The sequence below is a fragment of the Pleurodeles waltl genome, chromosome 6, assembly GCF_031143425.1.
Source record: "Pleurodeles waltl isolate 20211129_DDA chromosome 6, aPleWal1.hap1.20221129, whole genome shotgun sequence".
NCBI classification, from domain to species: domain Eukaryota; kingdom Metazoa; phylum Chordata; class Amphibia; order Caudata; family Salamandridae; genus Pleurodeles; species Pleurodeles waltl.
The window spans coordinates 100,003,086-100,027,796 of record NC_090445.1 but is presented as its reverse complement, the minus strand read 5'-3'; the positions used below and the strand labels follow the sequence as shown (position 1 = coordinate 100,027,796).

The 24,711-nt window shown below is 46.5% G+C and overlaps 1 protein-coding gene across 1 annotated transcript in view; it reads left to right on the top strand.

Moving 5' to 3' along the window:
* The window catches only part of LOC138299287 (melanoregulin-like), an 83,547-nt gene that overhangs the window by 35,719 nt on the left and 23,117 nt on the right, over positions 1-24,711 (top strand). Inside the window, exons 2-3 of the mRNA XM_069237447.1 lie at positions 12,168-12,327; positions 22,900-22,990. Of these exons, the coding sequence (XP_069093548.1) occupies positions 12,168-12,327; positions 22,900-22,990 (251 nt within the window). The remainder of the gene's footprint in view (positions 1-12,167; positions 12,328-22,899; positions 22,991-24,711) is intronic.

The window sequence follows — 24,711 nt, the reverse complement described above, 5'->3', positions numbered from 1 at the left end:
GGCGTGCATCGTTCTCCCCGTTGTACGGCACTGGAATCTGGATAATTTGCGAGAGATAAAGTATTGCACCATCACGCCACTTTTTGTGTGTAAAAGGCCGCTTTATTGGAAACAGGTGCACTCACAAGCGTTCACTCCCTTGGCCTTGAGCCTTACAAAACTAAAAACCTCACTATACATAAATTTTCCTGTCCACACACCCCCTCCCCTAGCAACCCCTCCCCACTCCCTCCCCTTTTGCACTTGCCGTTCAATAGTCCAGTCCTCCTTACTACGTGCTCCTATCTACTCTGTCTAGTACCTTAATAGTCATTTGCTAGCGTCTTGAGCGTGCAAGTGTCCGTCTCTTAACACTCGATATTATCTATGTATCCCAGCTACTGTCCACCCTTATCCAATCAGCATTTGTCTTGTCTTCTTTTCTTCCCATCCGTTCACGTCTGTCATGTGCCCGTTCTCTGTCTCCGCCTGCACCTGCTCCGAGCGACAATACAACCAATCTCCCCCCGTGCACCTGTTCCCAAAAGACCAACATAACAAATGATCCAATTAAAAAGGGGGAAAGACAAAACACCCAAATTAACCCGTATAACGGGTGGGTGGGCGGGAGAAAGCTCGACCACTGGTCAGCACACTCTCTCACAAAATAGAGGCGAACTAAAATGTCGCCCAGCTTTTATTCTGTAGCCCTGGGCTACAGTTAACACTCTAGGTATAGCCCAAATAGCACCCAAATTGGCGCGAATGGGCCATACCACTCTCGCAAACTTCCCCGGGGGGGAGACTGCCGATTCCGGCGCTCCCCCCCAAAACCCCTTGCGAGAGATAAAGTATTGCACCATCACACCACTTTTTGTGTGTAAAAGGCCGCTTTATTGGAAACAGGTGCACTCACAAGCGTTCACTCCCTTGGCCTTGAGCCTTACAAAACTAAAAACCTCACTATACATAAATTTTCCTGTCCACACACCCCCTCCCCTAGCCACCCTTCCCCCTTCCCTCCCCTTTTGCACTTGCCGTTCAATAGTCCAGTCCTCCTTACTACGTGCTCCTATCTACTCTGTCTAGTACCTTAATAGTCATTTTCTAGCGTCTTGAGCGTGCAAGTGTCCGTCTCTTAACACTCGATATTATCTATGTATCCCAGCTACTGTCCACCCTTATCAAATCAGCATTTGTCTTGTCTTCTTTTCTTCCCATCAGTTCACGTCTGTCATGTGCCCGTTCTCTGTCTCCGCCACCAGAAATGGAAGAGGATCCCAGCCACTGGGCTGTCCTCTCCATTTCTGCCCCCCCATCCCGATCCGCTCCCGCGTCAGTCCTATTGCCTAAGCGTCCTTAAAAATAAGCGTCAACACCTCCTTCAGTTGGAGCAGGTACAACTCCGTACCCAAAAAGGACAGGTGTACACCGTCGCCCCTAAAGAATTCCTTATCCTCAAAACGGATATCTGAATGTTCGATGTACGTAAAACCTTGTTCCGCACAAAAGGTCTTCATTTCCCTGTTAATTTTCCTCCTGGCCTTTTCAATGGCTCCTGGTTTACGAGCTCCCCTCCAAACCAGGCGGGGAACGAAAGCCGTCCACATCACATGACAGCCATACCACTGCTGTCTTACTAACGACAAATCTCGTTTCATATCCTTTAAAATGTCCAAACCCGTCCTTTTTACCATGTCGTTCTCCCCCAAGTGTATTATTAAAACGTCCGGACAGTGTCCCCGCCCTTTTAGCCTCTGTAACGTCCCTAATAGTTCCTGCCAACAAATGCCCCCTTTCCCCTCCCACCGAACGCAGTACCGTGTTCTATCCAAACCCAAATTAGACCCCACTTTCAACGACTGAGCTTGTCTCGCCGCCCATTTTAAGAAGGAATGTCCCACGACCCAAATGTATAGCGACTGCACCGCTGGTCCAGGAACCGAACCTGCAGGAAAAGAAATAAAAATTAAACCTATTCCCCACCTGGTCGCCTACCGCACGTATTTCTTATACGTGTCTGACTTCCACCGCCCCAGCGCCAAAATCGCCTTCCTCTGCCAACCCCTCCGCCCGGCCTCAGTCGCCATGCCAATCCGAAATGAATGTGTCCCAAAGCGGGAAGCATCAATGCCTAAGGAAGTCAAACAGGATCTCATCACCCCCAGCAACTGATAAGCAGATACCGCGTCACCGTTCTTATGACAAAAAACCAACCCCTCCCGACGACCCCCCTCCCCCCATAACCGACGCATCAATCTCATAGGACACATTTCCTGTACCGGGTATGACCGCATAAAAACTTGCGACCCGCCCCTTCTTTGATCCGTTTTAAAGCGCTCCAAAAATACCCCGAATCCTCTCGGAGAAATGCCTACCGCGTCCCACTGAACACCACCCCAAAACTTGGATCCCACTAATTCCGACACGCGGAAAGCCCCGAAAAACATCCAGGACATCAAAGTGTGAAACAATAGCGCCTCTTCCGGGCTTACACAAACAACCGACGTCGATAGCATCATTGCCTTCAACAAAGCCAACGAGATTGCCCGGCGCTCCCTTACTCCATTGCCCCTCTCCCGAGCCCAACCTTCCATAAGCCGCTGCCCGAACTCCCCCGCCGACGGAGCGTAGCCCCACAAAAGCTTACCCATAAAGGCTACCCCCGCTAATTTCCCTGTTATAGACACTTTGGTCAAACGTTTCTCTATCATGAGCATCATATAATTGATGACATCCTCCACCCGATCCTGTGTCTGCCGCCGTTTTCGCGCTCCCAATGCCAAAAATTCCTGCCAAGCCCTTACATACTTCTGCTGTGTCGAAGGGGCCAATGAGTTCACAACCAAGCGGAGAATCCTCTGTCTCCGATTCCCCAAAGTGCTGTCGGCATCGCCATCCTGGTCAACTGCTCGTCCGCGACCAACCCACGGAATCTCTCCCACTGCGAACGAGATAGAGCATCCGCAATATCATTGTTAACCCCCGCCACGTGTCGCGCCCAAAAATAAATGTCGCGCCGCAAGCACTCCAAAACAAAAACTCGCAGCAGCTGCAAAACCTGTGGTTCCCTTGCTGACTGTCTGTTTACCACCTGCACCACTGCCATATTATCCACTCGGAAAAGCACGCGCTTGTGCTCCAACCGGTGCCCCCATAAACACACCGCCACCACTAGCGGGAAAAGCTCTAGGAACGCGATACTCCGCCCTCCCGCGTGCCAAGCCTCCGGCCACGATTCCGCACAAAAATTGCCCTGCCAATAAACGCCGAAACCCGACGCCCCCGCCGCGTCAGAAAAAATGTGTACATCCCATTCGCACAGACGCCAAACCTGAATCGGAATGCCGTTGAACGATTCCAGGAATGTACACCACATCCTCAAGTCCTCCTTGACGCCAGCACTAAGCCGTACATGATGGTGTGGTGCTGTCCCACCCGCGAGAGCCATCCCCAGTCGTCTACAAAAAGTCCTGCCCGCACGCACCACCCTGCAAGCAAAATTCAGATGCCCCAACAGCACCTGAATATCCTTCAGAGTCACTTTCTTCCTTTGCAACACCGTCCGCACCGTGTCCAGCATATGCACCCTTTTGTCATTTGGCAACCGTGCAACCATGGCTTGAGTGTCCAACTCTATGCCCAAAAACGACAAGGCCGTGCAGGGCCCCACCGTCTTTTCAGGGGCCAGGGGCACACCCAGGTCCCCCATAATCTCTTGGAATCTCTGCAGCGCCAACCTGCAAGATTCCGACTTTGCTGGTCCTGCGATGAAAAAATCATCTAAATAGTGCGTGACTGAAATATAACCCGTAACCATCACAAAAATCCACTGCAAAAACGTGCTGAAGGCCTCAAACAAAAAACAAGAGCTCGAGCATCCCATGGGCAGTGCCTTGTCAACATACCAGTTGCCTTAGAATTGAATGCCCAACAATTAGAAATCTCGCGGGTGTACCGGCAGCAACCGAAAAGCAGACTTTATGTCTGTTTTTGCCATAAGGGTGCCCTGACCCAATGTCTCCACCAATGCCATTGCCACGTCCACTGAGGCATATGACACCTTTGCGACCTCCTCCGGAATGAAGTCATTAACCGACGCCCCTTCTGGCCAAGACAAATGATGTATTAGCCTATATTGCCCAGGCTCCTTCTTAGGCACCACACCAATAGGGCACACAATCAAATTAGGCAAAGGCCAATCCGAAAAAGGGCCTTCCATTCTTCCTTCTTCCACTTCCTTCCCAAGTTTGAGCCGCACCAGCTCTTCCTTCCCGCAAACCGAAGGCAAATTCTCCGCCCACCGACACTGCCGCGGACCCGTGTAGCCCAACTCAAAACCTTCAGAAAAACCCCGCAACAATAAACGCCCCTGCTCATACATATGCTACTGACTCGTCCAATAACGGAGCCGCTCCAGCCTAACTGGCGTAAAAGCCTTTTCCCAAAGGCCCCTGCCCCCTGGGCTTGGGCTGGGCCGCACTCCCCGGGGTATTGCCTCCTGACCCCGCAAACTGTTGGCCCCCGCTGGTACCCCCGAAACAGTTGGTAATGGCATGTTTTCCCCCACACTTGGAGCATTCGTGACGGAATTTACAGTACTCCTGTGTGCATAACCCTCTGTTGAAATCCCAGCATGCTCCAGGTTTTTTCCCACCTGCGCCTGCGCCTGTTGCTCCCGCTCCTTTATCACTTGAGCTATTGCCACTGGCCCCACCCTGGGTGGGGCGATCTCGAAAGTGCCGATAAATTATGGGCAGCCCGCTAGCCGTAAAAATTGTTTTACCGAATTTTGCTGGACCCATTGTGTGCTGCCACAAATCAGCATCAATCTCGCCCCATTGCGCTTCTTCGTCTGCCGCCATACGCGCTCTAAATTCCTCTTCGTATTGCGCCCATGCGTACCCACCAAAATTCAAGTAGGCCTTTCGAATTACGTCCATGTATTTAAATAGCGCCACCGCCCGCTCCGGATGGCGCTCACAATACACACTAGCATAAATCAAAAACGCCGCTGTCCAATTTTCGATCGTAACCGTGACCCTAGGCCTCTTAGCCAGCTCGTATTCTTCCTCTTTTGACCCTTCCTTTGCCCTGACCTCCCTGTGAAGCAGTTTAAGCATCTCCACATACTCCCCTTTCCAAATCTTCTCCTTAGTTGCTGGCATGAGATGGGCTCCCAGAGGTTTAGCTGTCCCCATGTAGGGAAGACGCTTATGTTTGCCCCCTATTTTACCCGGACCAAATTCTTCTCCACTTTTTCCCAAGCCCTCCTCCGCTTCTTTACCTGCGCTTTTTTGAGACACCTCTTCTTTTACCTCGTCCGTACCCACCCCCGCATCCGCAACATATACCCCTTTATACAACCTCTCCCCCTTCAACCCATCCGTTTCCACTGCCACCCCAACCTGGGTCACTGCACCACTCGTCTTACCTTTCTGCAACGACGGGGGCCGCTCCGTAACCGTCCGCTTTGCAGCAGTCTTCTCTTTTGACGCGCCATCAGGCACCTGTAACGACTTAGGCACAACGTTAGCTTCCCCCCCGCCCACCAGACCTCCTCATCCCTGATCTCGCCCTCCTCCACACTGTCCTCGTCAAAGTCCAAGCTGTCCCCGCTCTCCAGTCCCTCAATATCCGTATCCCGAAACTTACTCCCAAAACACGCTTTTTTAATGAACTCCTCAATCGGCGCTGCCGAGATGCGCGGTCGCCGCAGGGGCGTTTTGCCCCCTTCACGCTGTAATGCGTAGCCAGGCCGCTTTCCCTTACTCACCCATCCACCGGGGGCGCAAAACCCGGTCCAGAGGTGGACTGCGTAACTACCTCCTTGGCTCGCACCGCCTTACCTTCCCGACGACGTCCCGTCCAGCTAGCCGCACTGGGCCCTGCCAGCACTTCTTCCTCCTCCCAGGGTTCCGAGCCCGCCAAAAGCTCGCCTGGGTCCCCGTCCTCGCTCCTACACTGTTCCCCCTGAAAAAGTTCCATATCAATGTCACTCAGGCTGCCAACCGCTACACCCTGACTCCTACGCCTGAATCCTGTCCCATCTTCATTACCCCCGTCCGCCCCTGCCACCTCACCTCCACCAAAAACGCCATAAGTGCGAACTGGTGGGCGCACCCTGAATGTGAGTCCATCCCCCTCTCCCTCCTGAACCCTGTCTTCGCCCCCTCCCTGGCTGGAGTCGTCACTCCATTCAAGGATGTGACTTTTTCCCTTACAGGCTCCAATCTGTCCCCACCCACACCCTCACACTGTTCCAGCAAACCCTCCTCCCCAATGCCAAGGCACTGTTCTGGCCCCCATGCCACCTGTTCACCTCCCCCGCTCCTTAGGCCCACCCGAGAGCCTCCCTGCCCCTCCCCCTCGATCGCGGCCACGGCAGGCAAGCCTGCTGGCCCTTGTTTCCCTGCAACCCTCCGTGTACCCTGCCCCCAGCCCCACTGCTCCCGACGGCCTTTCCCGAAACCTGCCCGCCCCACACAAGCGCGCGTCCTACCTGGGGCCTACCGTGCTGCTGCCGTTGTCGGGCCCAGCAGGATTTCCCGCCCCGCCCCTCACACCACCATTGGAGGCTCCCCGCGGCCGCCGCACCCCCAAGGGGCGCGGCTGGCCCTTCAAACCCGCAGCAACCCGCCCTGCGGAAACCGGGGCCAACCTCCCGCTCCTCCCACGATCCGCCCCACTCACCTGCTTCCTCTCCTTTGGCGGGGAGCACGCCGCCACCGCGGCCGCAACTCTGCTCGCCGCCCGTCTCACCGGGCGGTCCCGGGGAGCAGCGGGGGCCGCCAGGAAATCGAGGCACCCCGCCTCTTTCAGGAGCTCCTTAGCTCGGATCACCCTGGTGTCCATCCCGACCAAGAAGGGAACGCCGCGCCGTCTACCGACGTGTAAGTAAGCACCAAACTAATCACTCCTTCAGGACTGCTACCCCCGAAGCGCAATCTGACCCAGCTGCCAATAACGCGCTAAAAACACTCCTAATGCTCTTCAAAGCCCTGCACTATACTCCGCTAACTGCTACACAAATCCTCCTCCACTAGCACTATGCACACCAACAGCTCGAGAAAGCTCGACCACTGGTCAGCACACTCTCTCACAAAATGGTGGCGAACTAAAATGTCGCCCAGCTTTTATTCTGTAGCCCTGGGCTACAGTTAACACTCTAGGAATAGCCCAAATAGCGCCCAAATTGGCGCGAATGGGCCATACCACTCTTGCAAACTTCCCCGGGGGGGAGACTGCCGATTCCGGCGCTCCCCCCCAAAACCCCATTTATGCAGCAAAATACATCACTGTCCAGAGTAGAATGAAACCGTCATCAGAGACGTTGACCCCATACCCGTCTTTAACGTTATTTTTCAAAGTAGAATTGTGAAAAGGTCAGCGTCTGCGCTTGTTGGCTACAGGGGGAGCGAGGATTATTTTGGCGGTTGAAGGAGCTTCTAAATGACATCAGGCAGCAGGGACTGAAGTGCCAGGGCAGCCAGTATTTGTGCAACTGCAGACTGAATTCGAGTGAGTGGATGAGTGACTGCAGCTTCAGCGTGTCTTGCTTTGTGGGGTTTATAATGTGCGAAACAGACCATTTAGAAAACAGGGACTTTAGAAAGGGAGGACGGTCCACGGGCAGGGATAGTGAAATTATTCAGTTTAGCACAGTGCTTAATTTGTGCTTGTTGTTTCCGGTGCTGAGCACCGGCACTTATATTTGAGGGCCGGGGCTTATTCTTCTGCCTCAAGCATTTGCTGCGAGCAAAAGAAACATATGGGAAAAACGGATGAAGGGAAAAACGAAAAAGCGCCACAAAGAGAGAAAGAAGAAAGCTGCAAGAGTGAGCTAAAGGGACAGGGAGTGGCTTTATATGGATTGAAGAGGCCCCAGATGGGTTCAGGATTACTCTGCCTGAGTATTTCGTGTTCACACATTTAATTGCAGCAGCCGTGGGTTTGAGCAGGGCTTTGGGCACCGGCACCTTTTTATTTACAAATTAAGCACTGGTTTAGCAGCTCTCAGCACTGGCCCACGAGGCAAAGCGTTTGTGAAAGAGGGGGCCGTGCAGCTCTGCAGACAGGTAGAGAGGAAAGAGGGGCGCCGGAGCGGGAGGGGCGCAGTCACAATCACGCATGGTGTTAGCCTTGCTGTTTGCCTAACAGCTGGGATGTGCTGCGTCGCACAATATCAGAGTGTGGGCAATGGGCGTCTTTTACCCATGGTTAATACTACACAGCGCCAAAAATATCTTTCTGTGGTATCGACATATGCCTGAACACAGGGCCGGCTTTAGAGCTGGTGGCGCCCTGTGCAACAGTCTTTTTTGGCACCCCATAGCCCATGACCACCTCCTCGGATTCCCTCACTACTATCTGGCATATGTGTCCCTCATCTCTCCATAGACCCCCTTTCACATACATTCATTTGTTTTAAAGCACTTGCTTAAAGGCTGGCTTTACTAATCCACTCAGCTATTCACATAAAATATACTTATGTTCTTTGCAGCAGGTACCCTAAGTATCTACTCTACTTTATGGAGAGTCAAAGCAGCCACTAGAAAAAACTCCCATCTCTCTCCCTAGATGGAGCATTAATCGCAAGAGGCATCTTGACATTTTAATTACTTCCTGATCGCTGGATGCACAAGGAACTTTTCAGCAGCTGTGTTTAGATTCGCAAGTTTAGTAAGTTATTGCTAAACACATCGCCCCCTGAGGTCAGCGTCCCCCAGTCCAGGTCAGCACCCGGTGCAGCCGCACCACTCACACCCCCCAAAGCCGGCCCTGCCTGAACAGGGGGAATGTAGCATACTTAGGCTGTACCATACTCCCCAAACCCGGCAGAGATGCACGCAGCGCCGGTTTATTTTCGTAGCAATAAAAACATGAAGCACTGTTTTCAAAAAGGCAAAGGGCTTTTCTTGTCCACTTTTTTTCCATATTATCCACGTTTCTGACAAAAAATGAGCAATGATGGTGAAAGCCATGTGTGTTTGGCGGTTACAACATGGGCGGAACTCCACAGAATTTGACAGAGTTTTATCTAACTCCACAGAATTCCCCAGAGTATAACTCCATGAGTTACACTCACCCTTACAAAATGGGTGCCAAGGAGGCGTAGAGCAGGGCGCACGTCTAGAAACTTCTTCCGTCTGTACACTGTAGGTTTAGTGCAATTCTGGGAGATAAATAGTGAGTTACCAGTAACTCAGCCTTTAGATTTTAATCACCATGAGGAGGTCTTGATTCTCCAGAAAGATTACCCCATGAGGTTTGTGTGATGGTGACAAGAGATGAGACTGACATCCAAATCTGTGTGCTCTTTGTATATTTAAGTGAGTAGAGTCTGGCATGAAAGGAATGAAAATTTGAAAAAATGAAATAGGTTGAGGGCCCTCTACACTTTCAGCCAGACTATAAATGCAGAGGTTATTTCACCTATTGAAATTTTCCAGATCTTCTGTCAATTGTTTACGATGCGCTACTTCGGTTTGGAGGTGCTTAACTTGTTGGACTGTAGCGTGAATTATACTGATCCATTGTTTCATGTCCGTGACCCTAATTTCCATTAAAGACCACTTATCTTATAACTGTTGAAGTTTTTTTTTATTTTTGTCTTCCATGTATGTTTTCAAAGCTCGAATTTCCTCTAGAATAAAATCCAAGGAGTCAAAGCTAACGTATTTGACATGTGATGGAGGTACTTTTTTAGGCTTCTTAGTTGTTAAAGATGCTGTCAGAGGTATTTTAGAAGTAGCTTTAGAGGTAAAGAAGGTTGGTGAAGGCATGCAGGATGAACAAGACGGGAAAGCTTCTTGAGAAAAATTACTGACAACTTCCATGGTCGAACCCAGAACAATGTAGGAATTCTCAGTATCAATAGAGAATTGTGTAGTAACAGGCTTGGCAGGTGTACTTAGCCTGAGGTTATGAAGTATCCCCATAAGTTTCAAGCAGACTTCCGGAAATAAGTCCTGGGCAGAAACTAATATAAATGCAGCAGTTCAAAGCAGTACTCCTGGTATAAACAAGGCAGGCGATGGGGAAAATGATTTTTTAAATAAAGAATTGTGCCGACAAGATACCCAAATGGCAAAAGATGGTGTGCAAAAACAGTTTTGAGAAAATTGCGGGTGAAAACGAGGCGTGATAAAGACACAGCGGACAATTTACCTCACAAAGGAATCAAGATAGCGGGCGTGACTTAACCATCAGTGCTCAATCGGTCGGAACTGAATTGTCAGCAGAAACAACTGGTATGCAGCCATAGTTACAGCAGTGCATGTAGAAAAGGTCCCCCACCTCTCATGTCTGTGTGTTGGTGAATTTTCAACAGAGAATATGAAAACGGGCAGAAATATCCCTGAGGTCTGTGGAATCTGAGCTTGATCATTTGCGCCTTTATTTGGGCATTTGAGTGTCCATGTGGGTTTACATATCTATACTTATGATTGTGATGATTCTCACACTGAGCTATGCTAAATATCTCTGGCATATCATGGAAGCAATTTTGTTAAAATATGATTCATAACTAAAACAACCTCCTCATTAGTAACCTTTTAGTTATTCTATTAATATAACATTTACTTGATGTTTAACTTCATTGGTGCAACTTCTTGTGTTGCCTGCAAGGTAAAAAGTTGCTAGTTGTTTTCACTGAAAATCATGTCAGCAGGGGCACAGGTTATATGCCAGGGGCGGCTCCTTTGCTATGGCGAATGAGCGTCGCTCCCCTGGCTAAGAGCCAGGAGATGAAAAATAAAACGATAGTTGCACTGTCATTTTTGTCTGAGGCCGGCCAAACACACATGCGCACGTAGGTTTCTCCAGCCCGGCTGTGTTTAACAGACGAGCTGGAGAAACTGCATAGACCCCAGGGCGCTGTCTTAGCGGCAGTCACTGCAGCTCAGACCAATCCTGACTCTGCTTTCATGCTATGTTTGGGATGAAAGCTGCACCAGGATTGCTGGGAAGCTATTCGCTGGAACACCACAAGAAGAGGAGCGACGAGCGAGGCAGCAGGGGATGGAGACGGCGGTAAGGTACGTCTATTTTTTATTTTATTTTTTATTGTCCCCCCTCCGTATTGCTCCCCTCCCCTTGAGATTTATGGCAGTGGCCACTGGTTATAAGATATTGTGTTCGATTTTTAGAACAGGAGGACTCAAATGGCGCAGGAGCGCTCTATTCTATGTTCCTGGGTGGATGTTAAAGGGGACCAGATTCTGAAAACATTAGTAGCTCAGTACCACCCCCTGCCAAACCCAAAGGGCTGGTGAATAGATTTTCAATTTTTTGATTCACCGGGAGCCAGTAAAGAGTCCTTACAGCCATTGCCGCATGATCCGGCTCCTTGAGACTGGGCCTGGTACTGGATCTTAACTTGTTTCGGACTCTGCTTCTGGGGTAGTTTGACACAGACAATGGTGCAGTAAGGCATAGAAGAGGGAATCAGGGCCACATTAAGGTTCATTTGGTGACCCAAATGGATCAATGGCAGGACCATTCTGGCTACTTTTAGGAGACATTTACTGCATTAATCACTACATTTGCAGCTGAGAAGAGGTTAAAGTCAAAGATGACTTCAGAGTTTTTCGCTGGTATGTTGTAACCTGGGGAGCTTGTAGTCTCCTGTGCTTACCTGGTAAAATAAAATACGTGCAGCGATCTGCCCAAAGTTGTTTCTTGTGAGGCCACCACCGGTGCTGCCAAATGCCAGGGTTGCCAACCACCGAGGCTGCTTCATTCCTCTTTCTTCCACCATCTTACATTTCCTGTATCTTTATCTCTTTATCTCACCCTTGCAGGTTCTCTTTAATCACTGCTTTCTCACTTTGTCACTGCGTTCCTACCTTTCTCTTACTCCTTCCTTCTTTGCTGCCGCTCTCTCTCTCTTGCTCAGGGTCAAAGTCTGATGATGAAAAATAAGTGCTGGTTTCTAAAAACTAATGCTGGTGCCCATCACCTGCAGTCTCCAGCACAAATTAAGCACCGGTTGTCTGAGATGCCAGAGATGGCCCTCGAGTTGTACCATATCATTTGGTAGCTACCTCTGATGTCTAAAGCATGTAAGATCTGTGCAACCTGAAGGATATATCTTCGGCCTCAGGCCATGACCTGGGCACCCTGGTAGCTGTGCTGTCAGAATCATGACCCACCTGACCTGAGGTATACTTTTCTGTCCCTTACAGTGAGACTCTGCTGTACTTTGACCGGGAGGTGAAGCGGAAGCGAGCAGAGGAGGCAAACCTATGGAACGAGCCCCAGGACCCCTCGCACACTGAGAGGGATGATGACCGGGAGCTGTACAACCTGCTCCACCGGAGGGCCAAGACGCGCCGGGGCTCGGAGGTGAGAGTCACTCCCAGGTATAGGGAGCGCACTGCAGGTATGATGAACGGGGGGCTAAGGCAGAAGGTCATTCTCCTCAATGCAATGGGTGAAACTCAGGCCCTGGGCCGTGCCCACTGGCTAGTGAGCTGTTCCAGAGAATGGGCATTTGAAAGGCCTGTTGGCACTGGTGCCTGTAAGTGGGCAGCATCTTTTGATCCCTGCCATTGCATCCCTCAACCATTGGCTCTGATTGTCTTGGCATATTTGCTCACTGGGGAGCACAGCCATGCATAAAGAAGAAAACATGGCTTAGTATCCCAGCTATTCAACATATAGATAGCTAATCCTAAATAAAAATAATCCTTACGATCCTTCACAAAGTCCATAAGGAGAGCTCCTTGCTGACTCTGTTACCTTAGGAGACTTTTAATAGTAAAAAAAAGTTTTACGATTAAAGTCCTGTTTCATCTCTTGAGCTCTTTGGACTAAAGTCCTAGATGACATTGGTTTGTGAAGTAAACACTTCACTGTAATATGACATAGTATCATCTAATATGGTATCCCTATACAACGGAGAAAGATGCAAACAAACACAATCTTCATCTGCACTTTCTGACCTACAGGCTACATAAGAAACAGAGATGTTGAGTTTAGGTGGAAAGAGACACCATGGGCTAAAGTGCAGATAGAGTACCATCTCCCATCAGGGTACATATTTGAATGCCATACACCTTTTAGATCAGGGTGCCTCCCTAAAATCTGGTTTTATGGATAAAGGTACCAGATTACCCCATGCCATCAATTACACAATTTTCCACTCCTCTGCATAACTTAAAACTATTTCCCTTCTGAGATTTTCGGTCCTGTGACATCCTATCTAAAGTAGCATAGCTAACGTTCTAGACTAAAAGTTTTGTAGGAGGAGAACATACAGGGAGTGCAGAATTATTAGGCAAGTTGTATTTTTGAGGATTAATTTTATTATTGAACAACAACCATGTTCTCAATGAACCCAAAAAACTCATTAATATCAAAGCTGAATATTTTTGGAAGTAGTTTTTAGTTTTAGCTATGTTAGGGGGATATCTGTGTGTGCAGGTGACTATTACTGTGCATAATTATTAGGCAACTTAACAAAAAAAATATATACCCATTTCAATTATTTATTATTACCAGTGAAACCAATATAACATCTCAACATTCACAAATATACATTTCTGACATTCAAAAACAAAACAAAAACAAATCAGTGACCAATATAGCCACCTTTCTTTGCAAGGACACTCAAAAGCCTGCCATCCATGGATTCTGTCAGTGTTTTGATCTGTTCACCATCAACATTGCGTGCAGCAGCAACCACAGCCTCCCAGACACTGTTCAGAGAGGTGTACTGTTTCCCCTCCTTGTAAATCTCACATTTGATGATGGACCACAGGTTCTCAATGGGGTTCAGATCAGGTGAACAAGGAGGCCATGTCATTAGATTTCCTTCTTTTATACCCTTTCTTGCCAGCCACGCTGTGGAGTACTTGGACGCGTGTGATGGAGCATTGTCCTGCATGAGAATCATGTTTTTCTTGAAGGATGCAGACTTCTTCCTGTACCACTGCTTGAAGAAGGTGTCATCCAGGAACTGGCAGTAGGACTGGGAGTTGAGCTTGACTCCATCCTCAACCCGAAAAGGCCCCACAAGCTCATCTTTGATGATACCAGCCCAAACCAGTACTCCACCTCCACCTTGCTGGCGTCTGAGTCGGACTGGAGCTCTCTGCCCTTTACCAATCCAGCCACGGGCCCATCCATCTGGCCCATCAAGACTCACTCTCATTTCATCAGTCCATAAAACCTTAGAAAAATCAGTCTTGAGATATTTCTTGGCCCAGTCTTGACGTTTCAGCTTGTGTGTTTTGTTCAGTGGTGGTCGTCTTTCAGCCTTTCTTACCTTGGCCATGTCTCTGAGTATTGCACACCTTGTGCTTTTGGGCACTCCAGTGATGTTGCAGCTCTGAAATATGGCCAAACTGGTGGCAAGTGGCATCGTGGCAGCTGCACGCTTGACTTTTCTCAGTTCATGGGCAGTTATTTTGCGCCTTGGTTTTTCCACACGCTTCTTGCGACCCTGTTGACTATTTTGAATGAAACGCTTGATTGTTCGATGATCACGCTTCAGAAGCTTTGCAATTTTAAGAGTGCTGCATCCCTCTGCAAGATATCTCACTATTTTTTACTTTTCTGAGCCTGTCAAGTCCTTCTTTTGACCCATTTTGCCAAAGGAAAGGAAGTTGCCTAATAATTATGCACACCTGATATAGGGTGTTGATGTCATTAGACCACACCCCTTCTCATTACAGAGATGCACATCACCTAATATGCTTAATTGGTAGTAGGCTTTCGAGCCTATACAGCTTGGAGTAAGACAACATGCATAAAGAGGATGATGTGGTCAAAATACTCATTTGCCTAATAATTCTGCACTCCCTGTAGAATAAAATATCCCCGAAGACATGGAGTCACAGCATAAATAGCCTGGACTGAAAGATTCACAGAAGTCCTGCCTCAACAATATTCTAGAGACTGGATTCTTCAGCCAAAACCTTGTGACCAGGAAGAACAATCTACTTATGATTCTGTCTTTTTTGTTTATATTACTTTTCCTACAGTCGCATTACAAAACTTTTACATGTAGGAGAGCCTTATGCCTCTTTTTTTAAGGACATTTCTTTACAGTTAGGAGTAGGTAATACGTGATGAAAAGCTGAGTGACCCGATTGGGCAATTTGTTTTGAGCTGCAACTTGTAGGCGATGTAGTTTGTGGATGTATGAACCATTGTATTTTCAGAAACATCCGTACTTGTTTTTTAATTATGACATGTGTACCTGATGAATGAAAAGAGACGCCTGAGGTTTACCCAAAGTCATTTTTATATAGCCGGAACCCTGCGCTTATCCTGAAGACTATATCATTGCAAGTTCCCAATTTTGGTTGAGGCCATTAGGGTGGTATCTATCTACCTGCCTGAATGAGGGGATGCACCGATGATTCGACAGGTGAGATGTCTTCTCTAATACAAAAAATATTCCTGTGGGATATTTGTTAGGCCTCAAATGAAGGACTGACTGGACTTTGGCCCTCACATCCACCGTGTGGAGAGACCTGTATCAATGACCCCATGTCAATTCTACTGTATCATTGTCCATGTGCCAATGTCATCATCCCAAAGTTGATTTACCCATGTTAGTTTCAATGTCTCTGAATCTGTGTCCTCTTGTCCCAGTAGATCAGTGACATAATATTGAAGCTAAAAATATCATACTACACAAATATGCCGGAAAATATTGTTGACACAAATATTGTTTTCCTATAGTTATGAGTACAAAAATATTTTACACAAATATTGTTCACACTAATATCATAAAAAATATCACAAAAATATTGTTTTTCCATCAATAGTATAAACTAGTAAATTGTAAATATTTTACTACATAACATTAATATAATATATATTAAATACATTTTAGCAATCTTTTATATTAAAAAATAAATATATACTTTAATAAATATAAACACATAAATACATATCATATGTATGTTTATTCATACATATATATAATATACCAATATTACTGAAAAATATATTTTCCATTATATTATTATTTTGTAATTTTTTCAATTTACTATCAAACATTTGTATGTATTTTTATATATTATTATTATATAATATATATATATATATGTATATACACACACACACACATATATATGTATTTATATATATATATATAATTTAAAAAATCGAATAATGATATTACATTAATTTAAACAATATTAATAAATATAATAAAGTCTGGTAATATTAGTATTATTCTTCATATGGATGAAATGTAGTATTCCCACTCCAGTCAGTACAACAGTAGGGAAATAGTTGGACTCCAAATGGTAACATTTAGTATTTTTACTCCAGTCTGTGCAATAGTACTGAAGGTGTTGGACTCCGGAAGAGTAAAATGTACTATTCCCACTCCAGTATGTGCAACAACAGGGAAAGTGTTGGACTACGGAGGTGTAAAATTTACTTTTCCCACTCCAGCCTTTGCAACTATAGAAAAAGCGCTGGACTCCGGAGGGGAAAATGTACTATTCCCACTCCAGTCTGTGCAACAGTAGGGAAAGCTTGGGCTCCAGAGGGGTAACATTTACTATTCCCACTCCAATCTGTACAACCGTAGGGAAAGTGTTGGACTACAGAGGGGTAAAATTGACTATTCCCACTCCAATGTGTGCAACAGTAGGGAAAGCGTTAGACTACGGAGGGGTAAAATTTCCTATTGCCACTCAGGTTTGTGCAGCAGTAAAGAAAGCAGTTCACCTAAAACACATAACATAATTTAATAACTCAAATAATTCACCAAAAATATAAAAATGTTAATAAAAAAAGTAGATATGTAATTTTAAAAAACAATTAAACATTTTATATAGTCCCAGTGTTCTGTTCTTGGTTAGCCCCTGGATGACTTGTACAATATCTTCAACCATAAACCATGCATCTAAGAAGCGCCTGTGACTGTCTTCTAGCAACAGTAATTGAATCATATGGTAGTAGTCCGTGTAAATCTTTGTGTATTGAGTGTGCATGGCAAATAAAGTGAGGTGAAAAAAGAGGTCATTATATGTTGAACTGACTCTGTACAAACTTACAGACTAGCCTGGTGGTCCTCAAGTTCCACCATATAATCACTGGCCCAGGGCTTATGCAAAAGTTTAGCTAACATCTTCCCCGCCCTCTCACCCTCTCCATTGCATCAGGCTCGAGCTTCACGACCAAGATAGCACACCTCTTGCATGGCTTCCTCCCCATGTAGAACAAGCTTAGGCCTAGAGTGTGCAAAAGTGGACTGGTCCCCTACAGCAAAATAGTGTTGTTCAAGATCATGCAGTTTTGTCTCTTATGCGGACAGCTTGTGACGTAGTGTCTGCAAGATGCCAGAATGTTTTGCAATACAGACCCCCCTGATGACCACTTTTAACTCCTCCCAGAGGATAGAGTGGGATTGAACAGACACTGTGCGCATTCAGATTAGGCAACTATTGCTTCTCCGACTTCTTCTAAAAAGGTTTTGGTCTCTAAGAGCACCGCTAGGAAGACACCAGGTAAATGAGTGATGTATTCTTCCAGGAATGTGCAGTTCTAGTGGGAAGGGGGCGTGATCAGAGAGTTATGCAGGTAGTGATCTACTCAATGGGTGCATGAGTCAACATCTTGTGTGGCAATCCACAGATCAATGACAGAACCAAGTGTTATGCATACTGGCTATACAAGTGCTCTCCCTATCCAATCCATATCTAGCACCAGAGGTCTACTAAGTGATTGTCTAACATGAGTGAGTACAACAGTGTGGATCTGTTAGGGTGTGGGGGGCTAGTTGTGCTATTGCGGTCAGTGTTGGGATCAAGTATAATATTAAAATCTCGGATCTAGTGTCCCAGCTAAGTGCCAGAATTCAGCAGAGAAGTTGGGGCTGTCTATGTTGGGTCCATACACTGACAGAAGGCGGATAGGGTGGTCGTAAAGTACACCAGCTAAAAGTACGTAGAGACCTAAAGGATCATATAGCGCAATCCGGCTGTGCCAGAGGAGTCCCTTATGGGTGATGATCACCACCCCCGGGCATAGTTAGAGTAAAGTGCAGTATAGCATTCACCAAACCAGCCAGCCCGCAGGAACGTCTTGATGGCCTTGATGAGGGACAGTTCCTGGAGCATACAGATATCTACATTATGGCATTGCATATGTGCAACAACCTGCCTGAACTTGTGCGCATTACTTAAGCCCTGAACATTCCAAGTTAAGCTGATAAGTGTGTTCATCTCGGAGCCTGGCGATAGGGCAACTTCAGCAAACGCTGTGGCTAGGGGACTGAGGTGCAAAAGGGTAGGGATGAGCCTGAGTGTAGCAGACAGGAGGGGGAGGGAATGCAGCAAAGGCCACAAGAACAGTAAACAGTAAGCAAATCCCAACAATCCCCCCACCTTCCACGCCGATCCCCCAGTTGCACCAGCCAGCATGAACCCGACCCAGTAACATCCCATTGAGCATCCCGGCAAGGGGCAGCAGTGGAAAAGACAACGGAGTCGTCCCTAGGGTGCGATCCAGAGGCTGAACATTCCTCGACTCAAAGAAAAAGGTTGAGTGGCCGAAGAAGAGGAGGTTAGAGGGCCAGAGACCCAGCCGGTCAATGCATAGTCATCTAGTACATATGAACAGAAGGGCAAAAAAGGGATGAAGAACCCAGCAAAGAGGTCGTTGACTTCAGTCATTGTCACTTGGCGAGGCGTTTTCTGCATCCTGTTCTCTGGGAGAGTCATTGCTTCCAGACTTTGGGATTGTTTTCACAAATTTAGCTGCTATTTTGGGGTCAGTGAAGTAGTGAAATTTGCCCGATGGTGGATCCTCAGTTTGGCAGGGTATATCAGGGAGTAGGTAGCATCTTCAACATAACCCTCCATGCGTCCCATGTAGGTGGATTCAGGGACTCCGAGGATGCGCAGGTTATTCTGCCTTGATTGCGCTTCTAAATCTTTATTTTTGTTCCGAATGACTTCCAGGACCTTTTCCATCTGCAACATATTTTCGCTAGCGGTATGCTGTTTACCATCCAAATATGAATTGCGCCGTTCCAGTTGATCAATTCTGCTCCAGTGTCCGTCCACCTTCTCCTAAAGGCGATCCGTTCTCTCTGTCAGCTGGTCAATTTTAGAGTCAATGGATGTGAGACTATATTTAAGGTACAGAAACATTAATTGAAAGGAGGACTATTGTATTGGATCATCGTCGTCAGTGGGGTATGGGTGCTCATCTTCAGGAGTTCTCCTCAATCCGCCAGCTTATTTACGTTTTTCAAAAGTGAGCTTAGACCGTTAGGTGTCAGCTTTCCCCATCCCGGTGAGCCGTCCAAGACTAAGTAACCAGTCCACACTAATAGAGGATCAAATGAGAGTAGTGTTAGGGTCAATCCCGCCTCCTCCCATGCGAAGCCCCGGCAGGGAGGGCACAAGCAGACCAACCGTGTCAATGGCTGCAAGTCTCCAGTAGCCCAGAGGCATCCCTTGGCAGAGCCACAGGCGGCTGCATTTTGAAGGGGGGGGCACAAGGCCGTCAGTAGCAAAGCACGTACCTGTAAAGGACCCGCCACAACGTGCAGGACACCAGTGGGGGGCACAAGCAGGCCAGTCCCAGCAGGTGATACCTGTTCTAGGTCCCGAGGTCGAAGTGCTCCAATTCTTCAATCTTAGGTCACGGATGCCTCATGCAACTGCTGCCCCCTAGTGGGAACAGTTGCTCCAATTCACAAAGGAGAAAAGCAGCCTTGTAAAGTGATTAAGTAGTCTCGCCTGTAGTCCATCACATGGTTTTTGTCAACACAGTCTTGATAGTGTTTGTGACCACAAAGGGCCCATGAGGGAGTCAAGCCAGGGGCCCCTTAGTTTTACTAGTGGTGCCAGGCAAAATGGGAGCAGTAAGCAAATCAAGACACTTGAGCAGGGGTGTACCATCTGTGTGCCTGCAGGGGTCAGTTGTCATCGTCAGGGCCCCCAGGGTCCATCTGTAGCCATTGGAATAAACCCCCAAGGCTGGCCAAGTTAGTGTTGTTTCCAGCTCGTCTTATTATGCATAAATAAAAGTTCAAAGACTGCTGCAGCAAAGCCGTACCTTTCCGGCCTATGGCCTCCTTCCATTAGCCACACCACGGTCCTTGATCAGGTGGTTGACAGCCGCCGCTGCAGCCAAAGCCCTCTGGCAAGACCCACGTGGCTCTTTCTTCCGAGCCGGCAGCGCACTCTCCTGAATGCCAGAGTAGGAGAAGTCAGGTGCCACTCCTCCATTCCCTTCTGGACCACCCAAGTCTCTACTCAGCACTACCATTGGCCCGCAGATGAACCAGGGAAGGGGGCCCGCAGCAGTGAATTTAGAAAAATAAATAAACACTGCCCCCTGTGAGAGTGCGATGCATAGATGGTGTACTGTCCCAGCTGGGCACCGATGCCCTCAATTAAACAAGATAAATAAAAAATAGGCCTCTTTGGCCTGCAGAGCCTCACAAGGTGGCGGCCATCTTGCTGTCTGGCTCTCGGGCGCCCCACTAATAAATTAATAATTAATTGATAATTAAATATTATTTTAATAATTTCTTATTACCCTACAAACACAACCAATAACTAATATATAAGATTCAAAATATAATTATTGAACAATTCACATAATTATAATTTAATTACATATTTTAATAAAAATTAATAAAGTTATAATTATTATTTAACTTCCACCCATACTCCTACAAACACAACTTGCATCTAAAAACTAAATTAACAATTATAATAATGAAACAATTTACATATGTAATTATCAATTAAATAATTTATAAATAATTAATTATTAAATAATAAGCAATTAATACTAAATTATTTTCCCACCCTATACCTGTACAAACCCAACAACCAGCAAATAACACATATCAATTAAAAATCGAACTATTTACATAATTAAAATTCAATATTTTAGTAAAAATGTATAATTAATTGATAATTATAACTTAATTAACGTTCCACCCTATACCCCTACAAATGCAACAACCTGCACCTAAAATATAAATGACATAAATATAATAATTACACAAATTACATAATTAATTGTCAGTTAAATTATTATTAATAATTAACATTTATTTATTATTTGTACCTAATTAACTTCCCAACCTCTGCCCCTGCAGTTCGCGTAACCAGCTACAACACTATAAATTACCATTAACAACTAAATTAAAATTTAAAATTATAAATAACTTAAAATTACAAACTATATTTATAAATATTAATAGCAATTATACAAACAATATAAAACATGAACAATTGAAGTATGACTAAAACACATAAAAATTATTACAAATATTTTTTTTATAACTATGTTATTGAAAACCAAATCAACAACACAGACATTGTTGAAAAGGATATTAACAACACAAATCTGAACTGCGCCATTCCAGTTGAAAACGATATTACTTACCTAAAAATCTATGGCCCTCATTACGACCCTGGTGGATGGCAGTATTATGAAGAAAAGTACTGCCAAGAGGCTGGCGGTACTTTTTCCTGCAATATGACATTGGCGGTTTGGCTCAGGCCAAACCGCCAATGTACCACTTCGTCCGCCACGGCGGTAACAGCCGCTGGGCTGGAGACTTCAGTCTCCAGCCAGGTAGCCGTCACTAGCCCGCTCGCGGAATTATGACCCCGCCTACTGCCATGGTTTTCGTGGCCTCCTTAACACCACGAAAACCATGGCGGTAGGCAGTATCAGTGACAGGGAATTCCTTCCACATACCACACGCAACGCACTCCCACATTCACGCACACATAAACATACACACACACCCTCCCTCCCACACACACACACAACACCCCCCAGCCTCCCCCCTGTTGGAGCACCCAACTTACCTGATTTCAGGCGGTCCTCCGGCAGGAGACGGGATGGGCGCTGCTGCCATTCTAGTGTGAGTTCCCTCATGATAGTGTACTCATCTTAGTGTCCCACATGAAGACATTTTTGCTTGAAGCCCATTCCAAAACACTAAATGGGTGGAAAAATCCCGACATGGACAAGAGTGGATATGGGAAAATTAGTGTTTTAGGAAGGAAAGCTTTTTGACAGCTTTTGTCAGAGAGAGACCCACTTAAAAAGGGAGACTTGCCAAGTAAAGCATGCAATTCATGAATGCACAGGTACCGTGGCTCAAGCAGCATCAGGTCTGATTATCCCCCACAAGATGCATATTTTGGAAGATGGCCTTGCAGGAGCAATTTCACCAGTGGGTTTAAGCTCGTTTCAGGCTTCAATGAGAGTTGTTATTTTCAGCTTGAAAGCAGAATAAATTGAGAAACATGAGCTAAATTTTTGTTTTGAGAGTGAACTATTGGCCGGCCAGCCTTGCCTACTGCCAGTTTCATTTAGTTGGGGGGGGGCAATCACGGGGGTGCCCTGCCAGCAGCCCTCTTTCACGCCTTTGGCTGCAGCAGCTGCGGTACCAACTATCTTTCCAAGCGTCATGAAGTGTTCATTTTCCGCCAAAATAACAGAGTTCGGAAACATGCCTAAATTCACACAGAATGATAGGCACGGAGCTGGGATTAGATTGAATCCTATCACATGGTTCCAAGTCACAAAACAGAACAGATATGGAATAGGGTGGGATTAATTGAGGACTTTGAGAGGTAATAAAAAGTGTGAAGCCACACAGAGAGTCAGCTGCAGATTCCGATGTTTGGGAGCAGGAGGCGAAAGCTCACATCAAAGACTGATACAATGGTGCAGGGATTTAGCTTTCAATAGTGCAGCAGGTGCAGTGGCACCGGGCTCGGGGGTCTGCCTTGCTTTCATTACATACCAGGGGCAGCCGGTCCTATTATCTTTCTTCCATCAGAGCCAAAGGCACCTTTTCTATGTGGCTGCTATAGAACGAGTCAGGGAGGTCACGGGGCCCACTGGCACAGAGTCCACCACTGAAGCCCACCCGTGGGCGTCTCTTCTCTTTCCCTGCAGGGCTACCGCAGACTCAGCTTCGACATCGGAGCACTGAGGCAGGTGCGCAAGGACGTGAAGGACCGCTGGAGAATGATCCTGGATAACCTAGGTGAGACAGGGCTGCTGTCACAGGAGGGAGGGATCATCCTACGGGTGGGGTGAGTAAACCTGGGTGAGGTGGACAGCCATCCTGGGGAGGGAAGAAACCTTGGGCCAGGTTTACAAGGCCCTTGGGCCCCTTAGCGCCACAATTGCGGCAAATGTTTTGCCGTAAATGTGACGCTAATGAGCCACTACCGCCGTAGCGCTATATTTACAAGGTGACGCAAACTAGGTGTGCGCCGCCTAGTAAACCCTTTGCGCCACATCATGCATAATACATGCATGATGAATGCAAAGGGGGCGTTCCCTCATTAGAGGGTTGCTATAAATGGCGCAATGGAATCTACAAAATTCCATTGCACCATTTCTAGCGTCATTTTTAACGTCTGCTTAAAAAAAGCGTTAAAATGAGGCTCTCCTCGATTTCAATGGGCATCTTAACACTATACTGGATTAGTGTCATCTTTTTTACGCTAATCCAGTATAGGGTTACAATAATGACGCTATTGCCCCTAACATGCGCCATGGTGCGCCATATTGTGAATACGGTGCTACCATGGTGGCTTTAGGGGACACAAGGGGACCGAAAGAAAAGTGCTGCATCACTAGTGATGCGCCACTTTCTTGTAAAATGGTCCCCATGGCCTACACTCAGGGCCATTGGAATTGTGCGATTCTGCAGCCCGTTTTATGCATAAATATGGATTTGATGCAACTGCCTCTTACTCCACTATTTGCTGCATAATCTTCAGAATTTAGCAAAAAAAATGTTTCTAGCTGTATCGGATAAAAAAGTTACTGAAAATGTGGCAACGCTTGTTCCTGCGTAGTAGGAGACCCTTCGCAAAGGTTGACTGGTCACCTTTCAGTTGTTTTTTGCTGTGTTTTGTTTTTAAACTGGTACTAAGAAGGCCACATCTTTGCCCAGGCAGTGTTACAAGTATGAAAACGACAAAATAATGAAACAATACTGTCATAAAATGTACTGCATTATGCAACATAATCTGTCTTTTCTTGACTCATAATTTAGTCAACCTTGCTGCATAGTTAGATCCTCCTCTGTCGCATAATTCCAGTAGCCCTACCTATGCTTAAGTTTGCCCTGTTCCACGTCATCATCCCTACAATGCGCATGCACACACTTTCACAAAAAGTATACAAACAGGATGTTTATATACACATAACATATGGGTATAAGCATCTGCACGTTTTTTACAGGATCATTAGCAAGAACAGGCAGCCTCCATAGATCGCCTCTTTATTAGTACAGGTCTCCACAGCCATCCCAGGCGAGTGGAAAGCCTTTTGGTTATTGATAAAACACAAAATGATGAACTCATAATATTGCCATTTATATTTCAAGTTGAAACTAGATGCTACGGATACGTAAAAAGGCGTGATATGATATAGAAGATTTGTGATCATGCAATGTTCTTATTAGGACCCAAAATCTGCCTCATGGTTGCTTTAATACTATGTGAACAAATGAATGCTAAATAGACACATCTAGGCAATGCATCACACAGATAGGTGTGGGAATAACATTTAGGCGGCAGTTTTCACCTATTGAAAGTCAAATATATGCTATTCACACTTAGCTTAGGATGAATTAAAAGTGAAAAAATGTTTAAATCAAGAGCACATTATCTGGTTAGCAGGGTTGCTTGTTCAGGGAGGACCTGGCCTGGCAGTTCGGGCTGCACTGTTTCCATTGTAGCAGGGTCAAGA